We start from the raw sequence: 17,771 nt of genomic DNA on the forward strand, positions 1-17,771 counted from the left end.
ACACGCTACTGAACTTTTGAAATCAATTTCCATAATCAACCTTTATATATATATATATATATATATATATATATATATATATATATATATATATATATTGAAAATGACTCTTGAGGGTAATTAACTTTTGCGTTAGTACTCATTTGGTCCCTTTTTTTGTATTCAATATACCATTGAACTTGTTGTTGGTGTTTACAATAGCCCTTTTGACCGACTTTTGACCTGTGATAGCCGGTCAAAGGGTTATGGTGAACACAAACAACAAGTTCGATGGTATATTGAGTACAAAAAAAAGGAAAGGGACCAAATGAGAACAAACGCAACAGTTGGTTACCCTCCTGATTCATTTTTCCTTTACTCATTTACAACAAATCTCACATCATCTCCTACTGATATTAATGACTTTATGAGATTCATTCTTGCTTATCTTCAAAACATAACCTACGAAAGGACATTATTCATACATGTACAACTTTGTAATGCACTTGAATATTTATCAGGGGAATCTTGACTAAGCAGGCGCATTTCATGACTACATTTACATTTCCAATCAAATGATTTATCGTATCATGGATTCTAGACAAGTCTACAAACGAGTGGATTCACAAGTGCTGTGATTTTTGAGTTTACTTAGCTTTAAGATCGAACTCATGGGATAAGATACAACATCAATATGTACAATATTATGGTGATGTGTCTACAAAAGCAGCATGATATTGTACATATTGATGTTGTATCTTATCCCATGAGTTCGATCTTAAAGCTAAGTAAACTCAAAAATCACAGCACTTGTGATTCCACTCGTTTGTAGACTTGTCTAGAATCTATGATACGATAAATCATTTGATTGCAAATGTAAATGTAGTCATGAAATGCGCCTGTTTAGTCAAGATTCTCCTAATTAAATATTCAAGTGCATTACAAAGTTGTACATGCATGAATAATGTCCTTTCGTGAGTTATGTTTTGAAGAGAAGCAATAATGAATCTCATAGTCATTAATTTCAGTAGGAGATGACGTGGTATTAGAGGATAATTTCTAGTATTTATTGTATTTATCTGTATACTTGTTTATCTCCTTTATCATAGGAATAATTGTTGTAATCCTCTTTATATATTGTTATGTTAATATCAATACAATCCAAGTGTTTGATTTTACCCATTGTTACATGGTATCAGCCGTTCACCTTCTTTCTCTCCCCTTCAATTTCTAATTTCTTCCTGGGATATTATTATGGCTCCATCGTCGTCCTCCTCTTCATCCACCGATGGCCCGTTCTCCATGAACACTCTATTACATATGCTGACTATCAAGCTTTCATCCAACAATTATCTTCTCTGGCGCAACCAGATGCTTCCCATCTTCACCTATCAACAACTATCAGGGCATATCGACAACACTTCTTCTTCTCCGCCGCCTACCATCACTGAAGAAAATAAAACTATTTCAAATCCTGCTCTTGCTCTCTGGAATGATGCAGATCAGCGTGCCATTATTCTCTTGCATTCATCTCTCACTGAAGAAGCAGTGGCTGAAGTATTGGGTCTTTCCACTGCTCGACAGATCTGGCAAGCTCTTGAATCTGCTTATAACAATTGCTCTGTAGAACGCATTCAATCCCTGCATGATTCTCTTCGTTAGTTGACCAAAGGAACATCTTCTGTTCCTGATTATAGTCGTCGTTTCAAGGCCATCTGTGATCAACTATATGTGATTGGACACCCGGTTGTTGAAATCGACAAACTACACTGGTTTCTTTGTGGCTTAGGACCATCCTATGAAACATTCTCTACAGCAATTTGAGCCACAAAGCCAACACCCGTCTTTCGTGATCTTGTTACGCAAGCAGAAAGTCACGAGTTATTTTTGCAGTCCATCCATGGTGCTCCTACTCCTCCGGCCACTTTTCATGTGCAACAACACCAATCATCTCCTGGTCGGGGTCGTTCCACCTCTTACCGTGGGAACAACTCTCGAGGTGGCAGGGGGCGTGGTCAAGGGAGACGACCTCCTCATTGTCAACTCTGCAGAAACAATGGACATTATGCGTCTTCGTGTCCAAATCTTCACACCTATGCCAGTCAAGCTGCTTCCTCAGATGAATCTTTATCGAAGGCTTTCCATGCCCAATGTCATGTCACCACCAACACTCCTGATTGGCATGTTGATTCCGGGGCACTGCTCATATGACCCCAGATCGTGAAACCCTACATCACTCAGCACCATACCAAGGTAGCAATGAAGTAATCTTTGGAAATGGCAAAAAGCTTCCTATCACTCATACAGGTTCTTCCATTATCTCAAACATCATTCCTTTAAGTGATGTTCTTGTCATTCCTAATCTCATAAAAAACTTATTATCTGTCAGCAAGCTTACCAAGGACTATCCTGTTGATGTCCTTTTCTCTCAACCTTTTTTTGAAATTCAGGATCGGAAAACAAAACTGGTACTTGCTAAAGGAAGCTGTCAAAATGGTATGTATGTGTTGAAGGATGAACCTGAAGCCTTGGTTGCTACCTCTAGAGTTTCCAATCGAGCTTCTTATGAATTATGGCATGCTCGTCTAGGCCACGTGTCTTTTGATATTATTTCCCTTTTAAATAAGTTAGGTGTTTTATCTATTACTTCATTGTTACCAAAACCAACTATCTGCACTGCTTGTCAACTTGCAAAAGGGCAACGTTTATCTTTTAATCTAAATTACAAACGTTCATCTCACCCTTTAGATACAATACATTGTGATTTATGGGGACCAACTCCCGTTTGTTCTAAAGATGGTTATCGATATTATGTTGCATTTATTGACGATTACTCCAGGTTTACGTGGTTCTACCCACTTAAAACCAAAACGGGTTTTTATTCGATCCTACCTGCTTTTATTAATCTTGTTCAAACTCAATGCTCGAGAAATATAAAGGTGTTTCAAAGCGATGGTGGCACGGAATTTGTGAATCACACAGTCCGTAAATTTTTTGAAGACAATGGCACACTTCATAGGTTTTCGTGTCCTTACACACCTCAACAAAACGGACGAGCGGAACGAAAACATAGGCATATTGTGGAAACTGGCTTAGCAATGTTGTTTAATGCTAAAGTTCCTGCATGTTATTGGGTTGATGCATTTACCACAACTACATTCATAATTAATCGTTTACCTACTCCATTATTGGCAAACCAATCACCATTCCGCTTGATCTTCAATCAAGATCCACAATATGCCAACTTTCGTACATATGGATGTCAGGTATTCCCTTATTTGCGTGACTATTCCAAACACAAATTTGAACCTCGAAGCATTCCATGTGTATTTATTGGCTATAGTCCGCAACATAAAGGGTACAGGTGTCTTGATCCAGCATCTTCTCGTGTCTACATCACTCGACATGCACGATTTAATGAGCAAGTGTTCCCGTTTCATGGTACATCTCTTGACCCAAATTTATCTCAATTAACTCTTACTACTTTTCTTGAAGAACTTCCACAGTCTCCATCATCTCTTGATGTGCCACCTCGTCTTACTCCTCCTCTCAAAGCTCCTGAGCATACTATAAAATTAGCACCTTGTGCTCTTTGCAAGCCACTGGACGAACATCTAGACCGCCCTGCCAACCTTTTAAATGAACAGGTCCATACGGATGCAACTTATCCTTCTCCAGCTGTTTCGTCTACTACAACTCCTGCTGACCAGGCTCCTGTTTCATCTGATCATCCAGTCCCACGCACATCGTCTCTTATGCCATCACCTGAACCTCCCGTATCGAGTCATCCAATGATTACCAGGTCCAAGGCTGGTATTTTTCGACCAAAACTTCAGGTTGATCTAGCCTCCCTCTCTACTCACTGTCTTCATGTTGCACTACTATCGACAACTGAACCCAAAGGTTTTAAAACGGCAGCCAAAGATCCAAAATGGATGGCTGCCATGAATGAAGAATTTGAGTCTTTGCAACAAAATAAAACGTGGACCTTAGTACCACGTCCTGGTCTCACCAACATTGTAGGGTCCAAATGGATCTATCGCATCAAATACCATTCAGACGGAACCATCGAACGCTACAAAGCCAGATTAGTTGCCCAAGGATATACTCAAATCCCGGGTCTTGACTACTCTCTCACATTTAGTCCGGTTGTCAAAGCATCCACAGTGCGAATTGTCATTACTCTTTCCATCTTGAATAACTGGAAGCTGCATCAACTAGATGTTAAAAACGCGTTCTTAAATGGTAACTTGACTGAGACGGTCTTCATGGAACAATCTCCGGGATTCATCAACCCTCAGTTTCCAAATCATGTGTGCAAATTATCCAAGGCATTATATGGCTTAAAGCAGGCACCACGTGCATGGTTTCAACGCTTAAGCGCCTTTCTTATTTCTTATGGTTTTATATGTAGCCGTGCAGACACTTCTCTCTTTATTTTTTTCAAAGACTCATGCATTATGTACTTATTGGTTTATGTTGATGATCCCATTCTTACGGGAAATAATGAATCTGTCATTGCCACCTTTATCTCTTGTCTGAATCACGAATTTGCCATAAAAGATCTTGGGGAACTAAATTACTTCCTCGGTCTTGAATTTGCTTACATGGACAACGGTCTCTTCCTTTCACAGACAAAATATGCTCGAGACATTCTCATCCGCGCTGAGCTTTTGGACTCCAAACCTGTCAGTACACCTTTGGCTCCACATGCATCCTTCACAATGGACGGCCTGCCCTATTCTGATCCTACTCTCTATAGGTCGTTAGTTGGCGCCCTTCAGTACTTAACCATAACTAGACTGGACTTATCTTATGCCGTTAATCAAGTCTCTCAGTTCCTTCATGCTCCAACCATTGATCATTTCCAAGCTGTTAAGAGAATACTTCGGTATGTTAAAGGCACCATTTCTTTTGGTCTAACTTATAGCCGTCCTCACAAAGCTTCTGTCGTAAGCTACTCTGATGCTGATTGGGCTCGTTGTCTTGAAACACGTCGCTCTACTTATGGCTATTCAGTGTTCCTTGGTGGAAATCTTGTTTCCTGGAGTGCCAAGAAACAGCCAACGGTCTCCAGGTCCATTTGTGAATCCGAGTATAGGGCAATGGCGAACACAACTGCAGAAATTGTTTGGATCACACATTTACTTCGCGAATTGCATGCTTTACCACCGGACCGTCCAACGCTTCTATGTGATAACAAAAGTGCCCTATTTATGACTCAAAACCCAATTTCACACAAACGTGCCAAACATATTGACTTGGATTATCATTTTATTCGGGAGCTTGTTAGCTCGGGTAAATTATACACAAAGTATGTTCCAACCAATCTTCAAGTGGCAGATATCTTCACAAAAAGTCTTCCGCGTGCACTATTTGAGAAATTCCGTGCAATGCTTCGTCTTGGTCCGCCACCTTTTCGATTGAAGGGGGGTATTAGAGGATAATTTCTAGTATTTATTGTATTTATCTGTATACTTGTTTATCTCCTTTATCATAGGAATAATTGTTGTAATCCTCTTTATATATTGTTATGTTAATATCAATATAATCCAAGTGTTTGATTTTACCCATTGTTATACGTGGGATTTGCTGTAAATGAGTAAAGAGAAAATAAATCAGGAGGGTAACCAACTGTTGCGTTTGTTCTCATTTGGTCTCTTTTTTTTGTACTCAATATACCATCGAACTTGTTGTTTGTGTTCACCATAACCTTTTGACTGACTATCACAGGTCAAAAGCTGGTCAAAAGAGCTATGGTAAACACCAATAACAAGTTCGATGATATATTGAATACAAAAAAAAAGAAAAAGGACCAAATGAGTATAAACGCAAAAGTTAATTACCCTCAAGAGTTATTTTCTCTCTCTCTCTCTCTCTCTCTCTCTATATATATATATATATATATATATATATATATAAAATTATCCTTTTTATACAGTTTTATATATTTTAAAAGATTCCAACTAATTTTAATAAACTACCGGCTATCCACTGTCCCTTCCAACTACATAGTTATTTTTGTCAAATTAGCTATTGATGTAAAAGATATCTAGTTTTACCCTGTTCATCTTTGTGTATAAAAGATTAAAAACCGTATGGACCCACTTCCAACCCATAACCGGGGTCAAAATTATGAAACACCCGTACATGATTATAGAGTAATAAATGCACCCGCACCGAAGCGTGCGAATCGCACGTACCAATATACAACAGAGACTTCTTCCTCTCCCTGCACGCGCGGGGGTCAAGGACATTGATGTCTATATAACTTTTTACGACTCTCTCTCTCACACACACCTTACCCTATCCATCACTCTCTTCACGTCTCTTCCTGCCCGGATCTTCCTTTTTCAGCAGATTTTGTTACTCGGGTTTGCAAATTATCGTGTTTGGGATTTGTATTGGATTTTCAAGATTGTTGTCAGGTAAATTTCTCTCTCCTGGTTTTTTGTTTTTACTGTTTGTTGATTCTCTATTGGGTTTGTGGAGATCAATCGATTTGGGTAACAGGTTTTCTCTCTAATGATCTGTTTTCTGATGAACGTCCATTCTGTTTTTTTCTTCAATGTCTCCCAATTCTCTCTTTGGCTTCTCGATTTTGAAGATTAATGAATAGTAGGTTTCTGATTTCAGCCAAAAGTTCTCTCTCACTTTCTGTTCTCCGATGAACATTATTTTTATATGGTCCGGTTCTCTCCTTAAAGACTAGGAAATATAAGAATTGGGTTGGGATGTAAGTTCTAATGTATCTCTATCTTGTCTTTATGTTATTCTTCTGATCATTTTGTGGGTTTTGAAGAGTAATGCTTTCTCCGTTTTGTGGGTTTTGAAGAGTAATCAATTCGCTAATTATGTTTTGAAACTTGTATAAATTTCACTCTCATTTTCCTGATTTTCAGGTGAAATTCATCGTTTACTTTACTTTCATCCACTTTGTTTGGTTTCTGGGTTTCGAAGATAACCCAATTTGGGATCTGGGTTTTAATTTCTGGCAACTTTTTCTATCCATTTTAGGTTTTTAAAAGTCAGGATCGCTGTATTTTTGGAATTAACCGAGTTTCATTACTACTAGAACCATACATGTTTTAAATCCAAGCTTATTATTTCTCGTAATTGATCTCTGATCATTGCTATATTTAGTATGAAATATGCAGTTTATATGCTATCAGTTCTTCAAAGGGAATAAATCTTTGTATGCATGTTTTAGTCTTCAACAAGTTTCTTTTAGTGTAACTTTGTTGTTTTACATGAAATTATTTAAAAAGGCCTTGAAACACGCTGAAACAAACGGGTAAAGTTACTGGCTGAAGCCAGTAACTTTAGATATTGATTTGAATCGGTTAAGAAATCGATTAAAGCTATGTATGCAATTTTTACATACTAGTATTTCTTACTTGTTTCTTCGTCGGGATCCTAATCATAATTACTTATTCACTTCTATTATGTCTTCTTGTTATGTTTCTTTACAGTCGATTTTCTGTTCTGGAATATTCAAACAGCTAAGAGGTCAAACACAGCATGCGGTGGTGTAGCTTATCTGTAGACGTTTATCGTAAAGTCATCTCCCTCAATCTCTACTGTCGCGTGATTCTCTAGTATTTAAACCTTGGAATCCCCATCAAATCAGTAATTAGTATTAACATCTCCCTTTAAAAATCGTTAAATTTCTCCATGGGAACTAATCTTTTTGTCGTCATCCCCTGCTACTGCCGTTGGATTAGCTGAACCAACCCCGATCCCGATCCCGTTCTTTAATCTTTGATCAAGATTGAATCTTTTTGGTGTTGATTTGTTTGGGTCATCGTTGTTGAGATCTTTTGTGGGGGTAAATTCATACAAAGGTTTGCAAGTAGTTATGGTGTGTCAATCTGCCGGCCAAACAAGATTCCGGGCGTTGAAACACGAAAATGGAATTGATGGGAGTGCCACCATAATTGTTAAAGTTATTGCATGCTTTCAACCTCTCCAAGATTGTCAGGTTTGTTATGATTATATATTGTTTCCAGAATTTATATATTTCTTACCAAGGTTAAATGCCAAAAGAAGAAAAAAAAAAGCAAAGTATTTCAATTGATTTTTGTGTATTATAGCATCCTAGTGTGTTTCAATTTTCAAATACAAAACAATTCCGGATAGATTTTTCAATGTAAGATGTCGTAATAAAAAAGAGAATGTAAGTTGTAAATCTTTTAACAAATGAATCTAATCTTGTATTGTTGTGTTTGTTGTTTTCCAGGCTGAGTATTTCCGACATTTGCTTAAACCTGTAACGTAGTTCTGTTTTTCCACTTCGTGATCAAGCTGGCATTTTTTTATTTCATCGTTATTAAAGTTTTTCAGAAATCTTTATATACGCACGTGACACTGTTCATCTCCTGGTAAGTTTCTTGATCTAAAAATTTAATAATCTTTTACATATCATATTCATATGCTTATTGTTATCATAACATGTTGTAGGTGACAAACTTTGGTTAAATGGAGAAGGGTTTTGAATCCTGGTTTCAAAGCCAACAAATCGATCCAAATTTGTCGAGTGCTCCCGGTTTCCGGCACCGGCTTAACATTCCGTCTTTGGGGAGCATGCTTTCACCTTACGGAAACCCCCCGGAATTCGCAATTCCGGCCAGCAAACCGGAACAACTTCCTGAGCTTGTACAGAAGAAGTTTCTAGTGTTTGATCAATCGAATGATCGGACCACACTGATTTACAGCTCGATTCCGATTCCGTACCACCTCCCGGAACCACAATTCACCTTTGAAATGAAAAATGAGGATTCGGTTATGGAAAAACAAAAGGACACCCGTTCTTCGGATTCGTTTCATGAGGATACAGAAGAGCTCAAGGCATTGCTATCCTCTGATGACGACGGAATCGATGATTCCGAAGACGAGGATGAACAGAGTACCGGGCATTCCCCGGTGATGGGGTTCGGTAGCCATGAATGGCTGGAAGAAGTAGCGAGTTCGGTGGGTTGTAGGAAACGCCAGAAACTGGATTCCGGAGAGTATGATGCGGTTTCCCTTGAGGACACAGCAACCTCCGGTGTTAATTGCTCCAGTGAGGCGGAGCTAAGTAGCTGCGGGAATAATGGCGGAAATGGGGTGGCGGATGTGGAATCAGGGGGTAAGAGGTTAAGAAAAGAGAAAGTGAGGGAGACTATAAGTGTTCTTCAGAATCTGATTCCTGGTGGTGGGAGGAATGGGAAGGATGCCATGGTAATTCTTGATGAAGCCATTAATTACCTGAGAATTTTGAAGGTGAAAGCTAAAGCCTTGGGGCTTGATTCTCTCTAAATGCATCGTGCATTAAGAGTTGCACGTTGATCTAGCTAAGCTAGCTTTGGTTGGGGATAATTAAAAAAAAAAAATCTTTACTTTATTCAAATTGTGTCTACTGGTGTGTTTTGCGTGTAAAAAAGAGAATAAGACGAGGGAAAATTGCAGTTGGAATGGAATGGAATTTGAAATCTTTTGTGAAGATAAGTTTTGGTTTCCTGAAATCCTGATGATGATGATGGTTGATGGTAAAAAAAGATTTAGGCTTTATGTAAAATCTCTTGCTTCCGGTGAGTGTACAACTTTTACTCCGTGAAGTACACAATTCAGTCGTTGCAAAATCATTGTCATCGATTTTTGCTTAAAAAGAAAAGCGAGATGTGTATAGCTTTTTCTGAGATTGTGTGAAAGAAGGGGTAATTTGGTAAAATTGGTACTTGGGATTTGACTGGTTGTGGGGTTGGGATGAGAAAATTGAAAGCAGGTTTGAATTGATACCCATCCATCAAGGCGTTCTCAAGTATTAACTAGGATTGTTGGTAATGATTCTCCATGGGTCTATAAAAAGGTTAAAGGAAAACCGAATCTGATAGTCAAGTACAACTTTTACTGCATGGGGTACAAATTTTAAAGACTTTATTGTATGATTTATGATCGAATATGGCCAAGTTTGTAGTAATGTACAACTTTGATTTAATGAAGGAATGAGGTACTAACTTGAAGCCTAGGGTAAGAATTTTCTTATTGTATTATTATTGTACAACTTTTATTGCAAGTATTTTCTTGGATCATTGATGAGAGACTAGTTCTTTTATAGAGGCTAGAAAGAAAAAGGCTAGATAATTAAGTACAAGTTTTAGCGCATATGGTACAACATCGAATGCATGTGGTACAAGTTTAACATGTGGAAAAGGACTGGTGTGTGTTTTTGGGTGTTTGTGTGTGTGAATGAGAAAGCAAGAAAGTGACTTTTGATTCTTGAATTAAAGAGACGTGGGACTCATGAAATGGGAAGCTTGCATGCCTGGTTGGTGACTCAGATGGGACCCAAAACTCACTTCAAAGTCTCCCTTTCACTTCTTTGTCTCTGGTTCAAGTTCAAATGGTAATCATCAATTAATGGTGGTGTTTTCTAGTGGACAAATTGCGTTTAATGATAACATGCATGTTCGTTGGTTTTATCGAAAATATTAATATTATTAGGTTTTTATTTAAAGATAAGGTAAAATGAATTAAAAATGATACGAAGTTTAAAAAATATACAACACAAAATTATTGTTTATTTTTTAGTACACAAAATAGCATCAAAGTATATTTTTTTATATACAAAATATCAAGGAAGTACATATGTGTTCAAATAAAATCTTGTGGTAACCGGTTATCTTAGGTAAACGGAAAAATGATTTAAAAAAATAACGAAGTTTTTAAAATGTTAAAAAAAAATACCATTGTTTTTCTAGTACAAAAATACCCTTGAAGTATATCATTTGTACACAAAATACCAACGAAGTATGTATTTTAGTATAAAAAAATACCAAAATGTTTAAAAAAACCATTGTTTTTCAGAGCACCTTTTGTTAGCTTCGTTGTTTCCGAATTATATAAAACACGGTCGTATCAATTAACACTAGTTGTGTACTCTCTTTCATTCATTCATTCGATCAGTTTGTATCTAAATACAATCATAGAAAAACAAATAACTAAGAAGTCATTCATCTCTCAGTGGTCACAAAGAATTCATATTTAGGAATTCTCATATGACATAACGACACACTTGTTTCTCCTTTATGTCTCTCTTATGCCGCAACACTAATGATAATGTGATCGGGAAGCAAGAATGTTTAACTAAGGTTATTATCCACTTACTTCTCTTGTTACCACAAGAATGATCGAGTGAAAGAATGAAGAAGATTTGCACAATTGTTGTGAACGGATATGACGGTTCATGATCTCCGGTGATTGTGTTCTGCATAATCTGACAATAATGCAGTTAACAAAAAGTGTAATATTTTTTGAACATTTTAGAAACTTCGTTACACTTTTAAATCATTTTTCCATTTACCTAGAGTACCTGGTCATCACAAAGTTTTATTTGATCGTTGGTATTCTGTGTACAAATAGTAATTTTAATGATATTTTTTGTACTAAAAAAACTACAATTGTATTTTTTTGAATATTTTGGAAACCGAATAACCTGATAGTCACCTACAATAGCCGGTTAAATGATATTTTGTGTACTAAAAAAAGACATTGGTCTTTTTTGTATATTTTTGGAACTTTGTTACTTTTTTAAGTCATTTTCCCTAGAGATAACGACTTAAAAACCGTTAAGTTTGGTGAAAATACATGGATTTATTCTTTTGATGATTTTAGGTTTACTAAAAACGGATGTTTGGCAACTTTTTTTTTTCAATTTTATTGTTTTGTTTATTTCTGATTATTAAAGTCTTTACGTTTGATAGAAATATTCATTTTTACCAATTTTTCTTGTTTATAAAAGTCATTATATTTGGTTTTATGATTCATTAAAGTTCTTAAGTTTAACATAAATATTCGATTTTACCGGATAATTTGTAAAATTGGTAAAATTGAAAAAAAAAGGTACAAAGATCCAACTTTAATGAACAAAAAATCCACAAAATGATAATGCATATTTCTACTGAACTTAAAGGGTTTTATATCATTATCCCTTTTATTTATAATAACACTTTCCTTATGTGTATTCCAAAAGGCTTATGGCCTAAAAAATATGTTAGAAGATTTAAACCTCTAACACTTTGATTCGAGTTTAAAATTGAGGTAAACTTTTTTTTGAAGGATAAATATATTGAAGGATAAAGAAAAGAAAATGAAAGGTAAGGAAAATAATTAGGCATTGTTTGTTTTTTGTCTGCATATCTTCTTAGCCTCTTCTGTCTGCATCACACAGACCAAACATAGACATCAACCTTCGCAAACTGTTTGTTTTTTAAAAGATTGCAAACCTAAAAAGGTCTGCACGTCCTCTTCTTGGTGCAGATGTAGATCATAGTCTTCTAACATCTTCAGACATATTCTAACCTAAAAAAACACATATATCTTTGTTTTTTTAGTTTTTTTATTTATATTTATTCCAACTTTATTAATGATAAACACATATATCTTTGTTTTTTTAACTTATATTTATTTCAACTTTATTAATGATTAGCACATATCTCTTTGTTTTTTTTAACTTATATTTATTCCAACTTTATTAATGATAAACAATTTGGAAAAAAAAATTTAAAATACTTTAAGAAAAATGTTCGATGACACAAACATGATCTTTTTGACAAATCTATAAATAAAGATTTATTATAATATCGGTCGTTGAAACTGTTTATATAAATATGAAAAAAAATCATATTATTGTCTTATATTTTTTAGAGTAAATTACATGAATGGTCCCTATGGTTTAGGGTAATTTACGCGTTTAGTCCCTAACTTATTTTTTTAACTCGGAAGGTCCCTATTGTTTGTTTTGTTACACGCTTGGTCCTTGTCTTACCTAAAAAAACTATTTTGCTCTTGATTTTTTAAAATATTTAAATAAACACACCCTAACCCCAACCCCCCTCACCTTACCTTACCTATCCCATAATTTTTTTTTTCTATTTAAATAATAATATTTTTAGGTAAGACAGGGACCAATCGCGTAATAAAAACAAACAGTAGAGACCAAGCGTGTAACAAAAACAAACAGTAGGGACTTTTCGAGTTAAAAAAATTAGTTAGAGACCAAAAGCGCAAATTACCCCAAACCATAGGGACCATTTGTGTAATTTACTTTATTTTTTATGCCAAAGTTTATAAAACATTATTTAATGCAGTATCATCCATTTCTTGGGAAAAATATTTATGGTACGTTTTTAATTGGTTTAATTGAAAAAGTAAAATGAAAATTTTCATTTTAAAATCGAAATTTATTTCCATTAATATTATGTATTAAATTCATTGATCCTTAATTACAATGTATAACTTTACGACCAAAATTGTTGTTTTTATAAAATAAATACGTTAATTCGTACCATTTTATTTTCATTTTTTATGCAATAATATATAAAAGTTGATATAGATTTGTTAATTATTTATAACAAAGTCATTAAAATATTAAAAAACCACTTTGAAGTTTAAAAAATCGGTTTATTTAAATTTTAGTTTATTGTAATAGTCTGCAGATGTTAAAAAAACAAACAGTCTTCTTAATTCAGACTGCAGACGTTTGGTCCACCTCTTCTACTGAAGAGGTCTACAGATGTGGTCCGCAGACTGCAGACATTTTGCCTCAGAAAAAACAAACAACACCTTAGTCTCTTTCCTTTAAAATAATAAAAAAAATCATCTAATTTTTTTGAAGGATAAATATATTGAAGGTCCATTTCCTCCTGTTTCTTCATTTCCTTGTATTTCTTTGCTTTATCTTCTTAAAAAATAATGTGTTTATATATGAAGATATAAGTTTTAAATGTAAAAATATGCATTATATATATATATATATATATATATATATATATATATATATATATATATATATATATATCAAAAAAATACATATTTATTTGTAAAATAAATGTAAAAGTATTTTATTCTTTGAAAAAATTATATACATATATGTATTTGAAATAGTATATTTTGATCAAATCATGTAGGTAAAATATGTTTGAAAAAAAATATTATTGAATAAATTTGTACAAAAAAACATTAGAGATTAATTGTGATTCAATGTATACATAATACCTCCAATAGCTAGTCATAATTGTGTTTTTTTAATCATTTTGAAAATGTTTAATGGTAGGTCGAACTAAAAATAAGTTTAGTAATAAATATGTATAAAATCTAAAATTGTTTACCTTCACAAGTCATTATCCCTTATTTTAATGCAGTTATTTTAATGCAGTCATTGATGAGCAAATCGTAAGAAATTTTAGGTGTTCCTGGATTTTGGATTTAGTTTTGGGTTTCTTCATTATTGAGGTAGTGTTTGTTTTTTGTCTGCAGATCTGCACGTCCTCTTCTGTCTGCGTCGCGCAGACCACTCGCAGACATTAGCCTTCGCAGACTGTTTGTTTTTTTTAAGACTGCAGACCTAAAAATGTATGCGCGCCATCTTCTTGACGTGGAAGTGGACCAGAGTCTTTTAACATCTCCAGACATTTTGTAACCTAAAAAAACATATATATCTTTATTTTTTTAAAGTTTTTTTAATTTGTATTTTTTTCCAACTTTATTAATGATAATCTATTTGAAAAAAATTACAAAACTTAAAAAAAACATTCGACGATACAAAGATGGTATTTTTGACAAATTTATAAATAAAGATTTATTATAATAATAGTCGTTGAAGTTGTTTATATAAATATGAAAAAAAATCATAATATATTCTTATATTTTTTTGCCAGATTTTGTAAAACATTATTTAATACAATATCGTCAATTTCTCGAGAAAATATTTATGTTACGTTTTTAATGGAATTAACTGAAAAAATCGAAGTTTATTTCCATCGATTTATGTATCAAATTCTTTGATCACTAATTATAATGTTTAATTATAAATTTGCGACCAAAGTTGTTGGTTTTATCAAATATATACGTTAATTCATACAATTTTTATTTTTTATTTTTTATACAATAATAAATAAAAGTTGATCTAGATTCGTTAATTATTTATAACAAAGTTATAAAAATATTAAAAATCACTTTGGAGTTTAAAAAAATCAGTTTATTTCCATTTCAACTTATTCTAGTAGCCCGCAAATGTTAAAAAAACAAATAGTCTTCTTTTTTTAGACTTTGGTCCACCTCTTCTACTGCAGATGTCTACAGATGTGGTTCGTAGACTGCAGACATTTTTGCCTCAGAAAAAACAAACAACACCTGAGTCTTTCATATGAATTGGATGAACATTTAGGATTTTTAAATTCTTAGTTAATTTTGAAGCATTGGTGGTTGTGTTAGATATTTATTCAATTTCAATTAAATTAGTGATATTGGCATCGTTTTCTTTATGCATATCCGTGCACAATGTTTTGCATGCGCACATGTTTATGAATGTATAAAAGAAATTGATAGTGATGTATGTTTTGGAATTGGGAATAATCCATGTTTTGTCACTTTTAAATTTCCTTTTCTATAAGACTATAACCAAAGCATTCTTTAAAGTGTGATATTGATATATCACGTTTGATTCGATTCGATCCACTTAAAAACACAAAATTAATAAAAGTGTAAAACACGCACAATGGATACTTGGTTAAAGAGTACAAATTTAATTATAATTGTGGGTCAAAACATGTCGGATTGGATTGAATTTTTTTATTTTTTAAAAATATTTAATGTATTAAATAGGATTTGCAAAAAAAAAAAAAACTAGTAATCCTTTGATGGGAACGTTTTTGCATTCGTACGTGAAAGAGTCCAAAAAAATAAGAGATTTGGGATTGAGAACCTTAATTAATACTTAAGGTGCAAATTTAGCTCAGTCCTTACATTATTATTATTATTATTATTATTATTATTATTATTATTATTATTATTATTATTTTGCATAGGACCGGTCTTAAACCGATTTTAAACCGTTTAATCCTTAATTGGTTCTTACCAAAAGTCCAGCCGTCCGGGTTCAATCTTTACCGGACATTAAAGTATTAAACCAGTCCAATTTAAGCCGGTCCAAAAAAAACTTAGCCTGTTAGCCATAAACCAAATAAAAGCAACCTAACAAGGCCACGCCTTGAGGAGCCCAAAACGCCTAGTAATTCCCTCATTGCCTCCTAGTCGTTTTGAAGTTGCTTGCATTTTAATATTTTATCGCTACTTCCACCCTTCCCGATTTTCTTATACCCATGGACAAAAAGCATCATAGTTAAAACTCATAATTTAAATTAAACTAGTTTTATTCAATCAAATAAATTTATTAGTTATTAACAACATAATAATAATAATAATAACTATTAAAAAACAAACATTATCTTTATATTTAAGTAGAGACCCTGCTTGAAAAAATATCTTAAACCCAACCAAAAAAATGAACGCAAAGACCGCAAGCCTGGTAGAAAAAGACTAGCCGACACCAAATAAATACCAATCTCAGAAAAAACTGGACCACTCTAGTATCGACACACGAAATGTTGTTACATGGTTTTTCTGAATCAATTCTAACCTTTTCAATTGTAACGCTAACCATCTCTTTGAGTTGATTTTATTTTTATTTTTGGTCCCTAACAAACATACAAAACAAACTCTTTCACACTTCCTCTCGCTCACTTTGCGAGATATCAATCATTTCTAATATTCCTCCTATATTGTATTTAACACTGTTCAATCATAAATTTGATTTATGGTCCTAATTTTGTTGTATATTATGTACCGGTAATCCCTAAGACATTTATGTGCATGATTATAGGCTTCTAGCAGGATGATAATCATGCATGATAAATAGACTCGGGGGCAACAAATCATATATGTAAAGATCATTGTTGGTTTAATAACTATGAGATGGTAGAAGATGGATCGGTACTCTATATGGGAGATCATACTAGTGCTCCAATTTGGTATACACGTTCCTAAGATTAGGAAAAACTGAATTTATGGAGCTCTATTAAAAAAATGTGGTTATAAACAAGTATATGAGTTTGATAAGTACATATTATCAAAGTGTGGTGCATTTGTAGGATTTGTGTATCATTCTAATGGTATGTTTATGTTAAATTTAAATAAAAGTATTGCACATTCTATCTATATGTCCTTGTTAAGAAATTGTTGTATATTCTATTTGGCATGCATGTTTAAGACACCTTCATTAAAAACGAATGTTTCGAATGTCTAAAAATGGATTAATTAATCCTTTTAACAGTAATATAGAAAAGTGTAAAATCTATGTGTTAATTAAAATAAATTGACAAACCTTTTCAATTGTAAAAACAAATTATGTTATGTTTGAATTAATTAATACATAACGACTTTTGTAAATTGCATGCAATTCCCACCTTAGGCAGTAAAAAGTATTTTGTTATATTTATAGACAACTGTAAACGTTTACGTTATGTATACTTATTATATTCTATGGATAAAGCCCTTGATAATTTTAAAATTTATAAAACATAAATTGACAAATGGCTTGTAAGATATCAAATATAAACATTAAAATTAATGTATAACATATGTGTATAATATTTTCAATTGCTCAAATGAGTTGATCATTTAATTCTTAAGAAATCAAATTCTTAATTATTTAAAATATGTATAATACTAATAAGAAAATTCAATCTTCAAGATATTTCCAATTATACATGAGTTTGGTCTTTATGTTCGTTATTTTAAGTTAATTAGAGATTAAACTAAAATGAGGTAGTAATGTTGGTGATTTTAGTATATCATCAAGTCATTTCATAAAATCAAGATTAATTTGGGACAAACTAAGTTCAACTTTAGATACAATACAATTCAAGATGCGGAGTGAACGTTCACATAAGCCAAAGTGAACTCGGGAACACGGG

General features: G+C 33.5%; 2 protein-coding genes across 3 annotated transcripts; both read left to right on the forward strand.

The window, feature by feature from the left end:
* Positions 1 to 1,233: 1,233 nt before the first annotated feature.
* On the forward strand, positions 1,234 to 2,190 carry LOC145050827 (uncharacterized). Its single transcript, XM_078999023.1, has 2 exons — positions 1,234 to 1,636; positions 1,850 to 2,190. Exons 1-2 carry the CDS (start codon positions 1,234 to 1,236, stop codon positions 2,188 to 2,190), a joined length of 744 nt encoding a protein of 247 aa, XP_078855149.1.
* Positions 2,191 to 6,231: 4,041 nt separating this feature from the next.
* On the forward strand, positions 6,232 to 10,049 carry LOC145072598 (transcription factor SAC51-like). Of its 2 annotated transcripts, none has more exons than XM_079019373.1 (4): positions 6,232 to 6,407; positions 7,452 to 7,960; positions 8,219 to 8,360; positions 8,440 to 10,049. In XM_079019373.1, the coding sequence occupies exon 4, from the start codon at positions 8,458 to 8,460 to the stop codon at positions 9,274 to 9,276; it is 819 nt and encodes a 272-aa protein (XP_078875499.1). In that variant the 5' UTR covers positions 6,232 to 6,407; positions 7,452 to 7,960; positions 8,219 to 8,360; positions 8,440 to 8,457; the 3' UTR covers positions 9,277 to 10,049. The 2 variants fall into 2 exon arrangements, with proteins under 2 accessions (XP_078875499.1, XP_078876150.1); XM_079020024.1 differs by lacking the exon at positions 6,232 to 6,407 and adding an exon at positions 6,454 to 6,715.
* Positions 10,050 to 17,771: the final 7,722 nt, after the last annotated feature.

The sequence above is a fragment of the Lactuca serriola genome, chromosome 1, assembly GCF_051521515.1.
Source record: "Lactuca serriola cultivar US96UC23 chromosome 1, Lser_US96UC23_V15, whole genome shotgun sequence".
Lineage (NCBI taxonomy): Eukaryota > Viridiplantae > Streptophyta > Magnoliopsida > Asterales > Asteraceae > Lactuca > Lactuca serriola.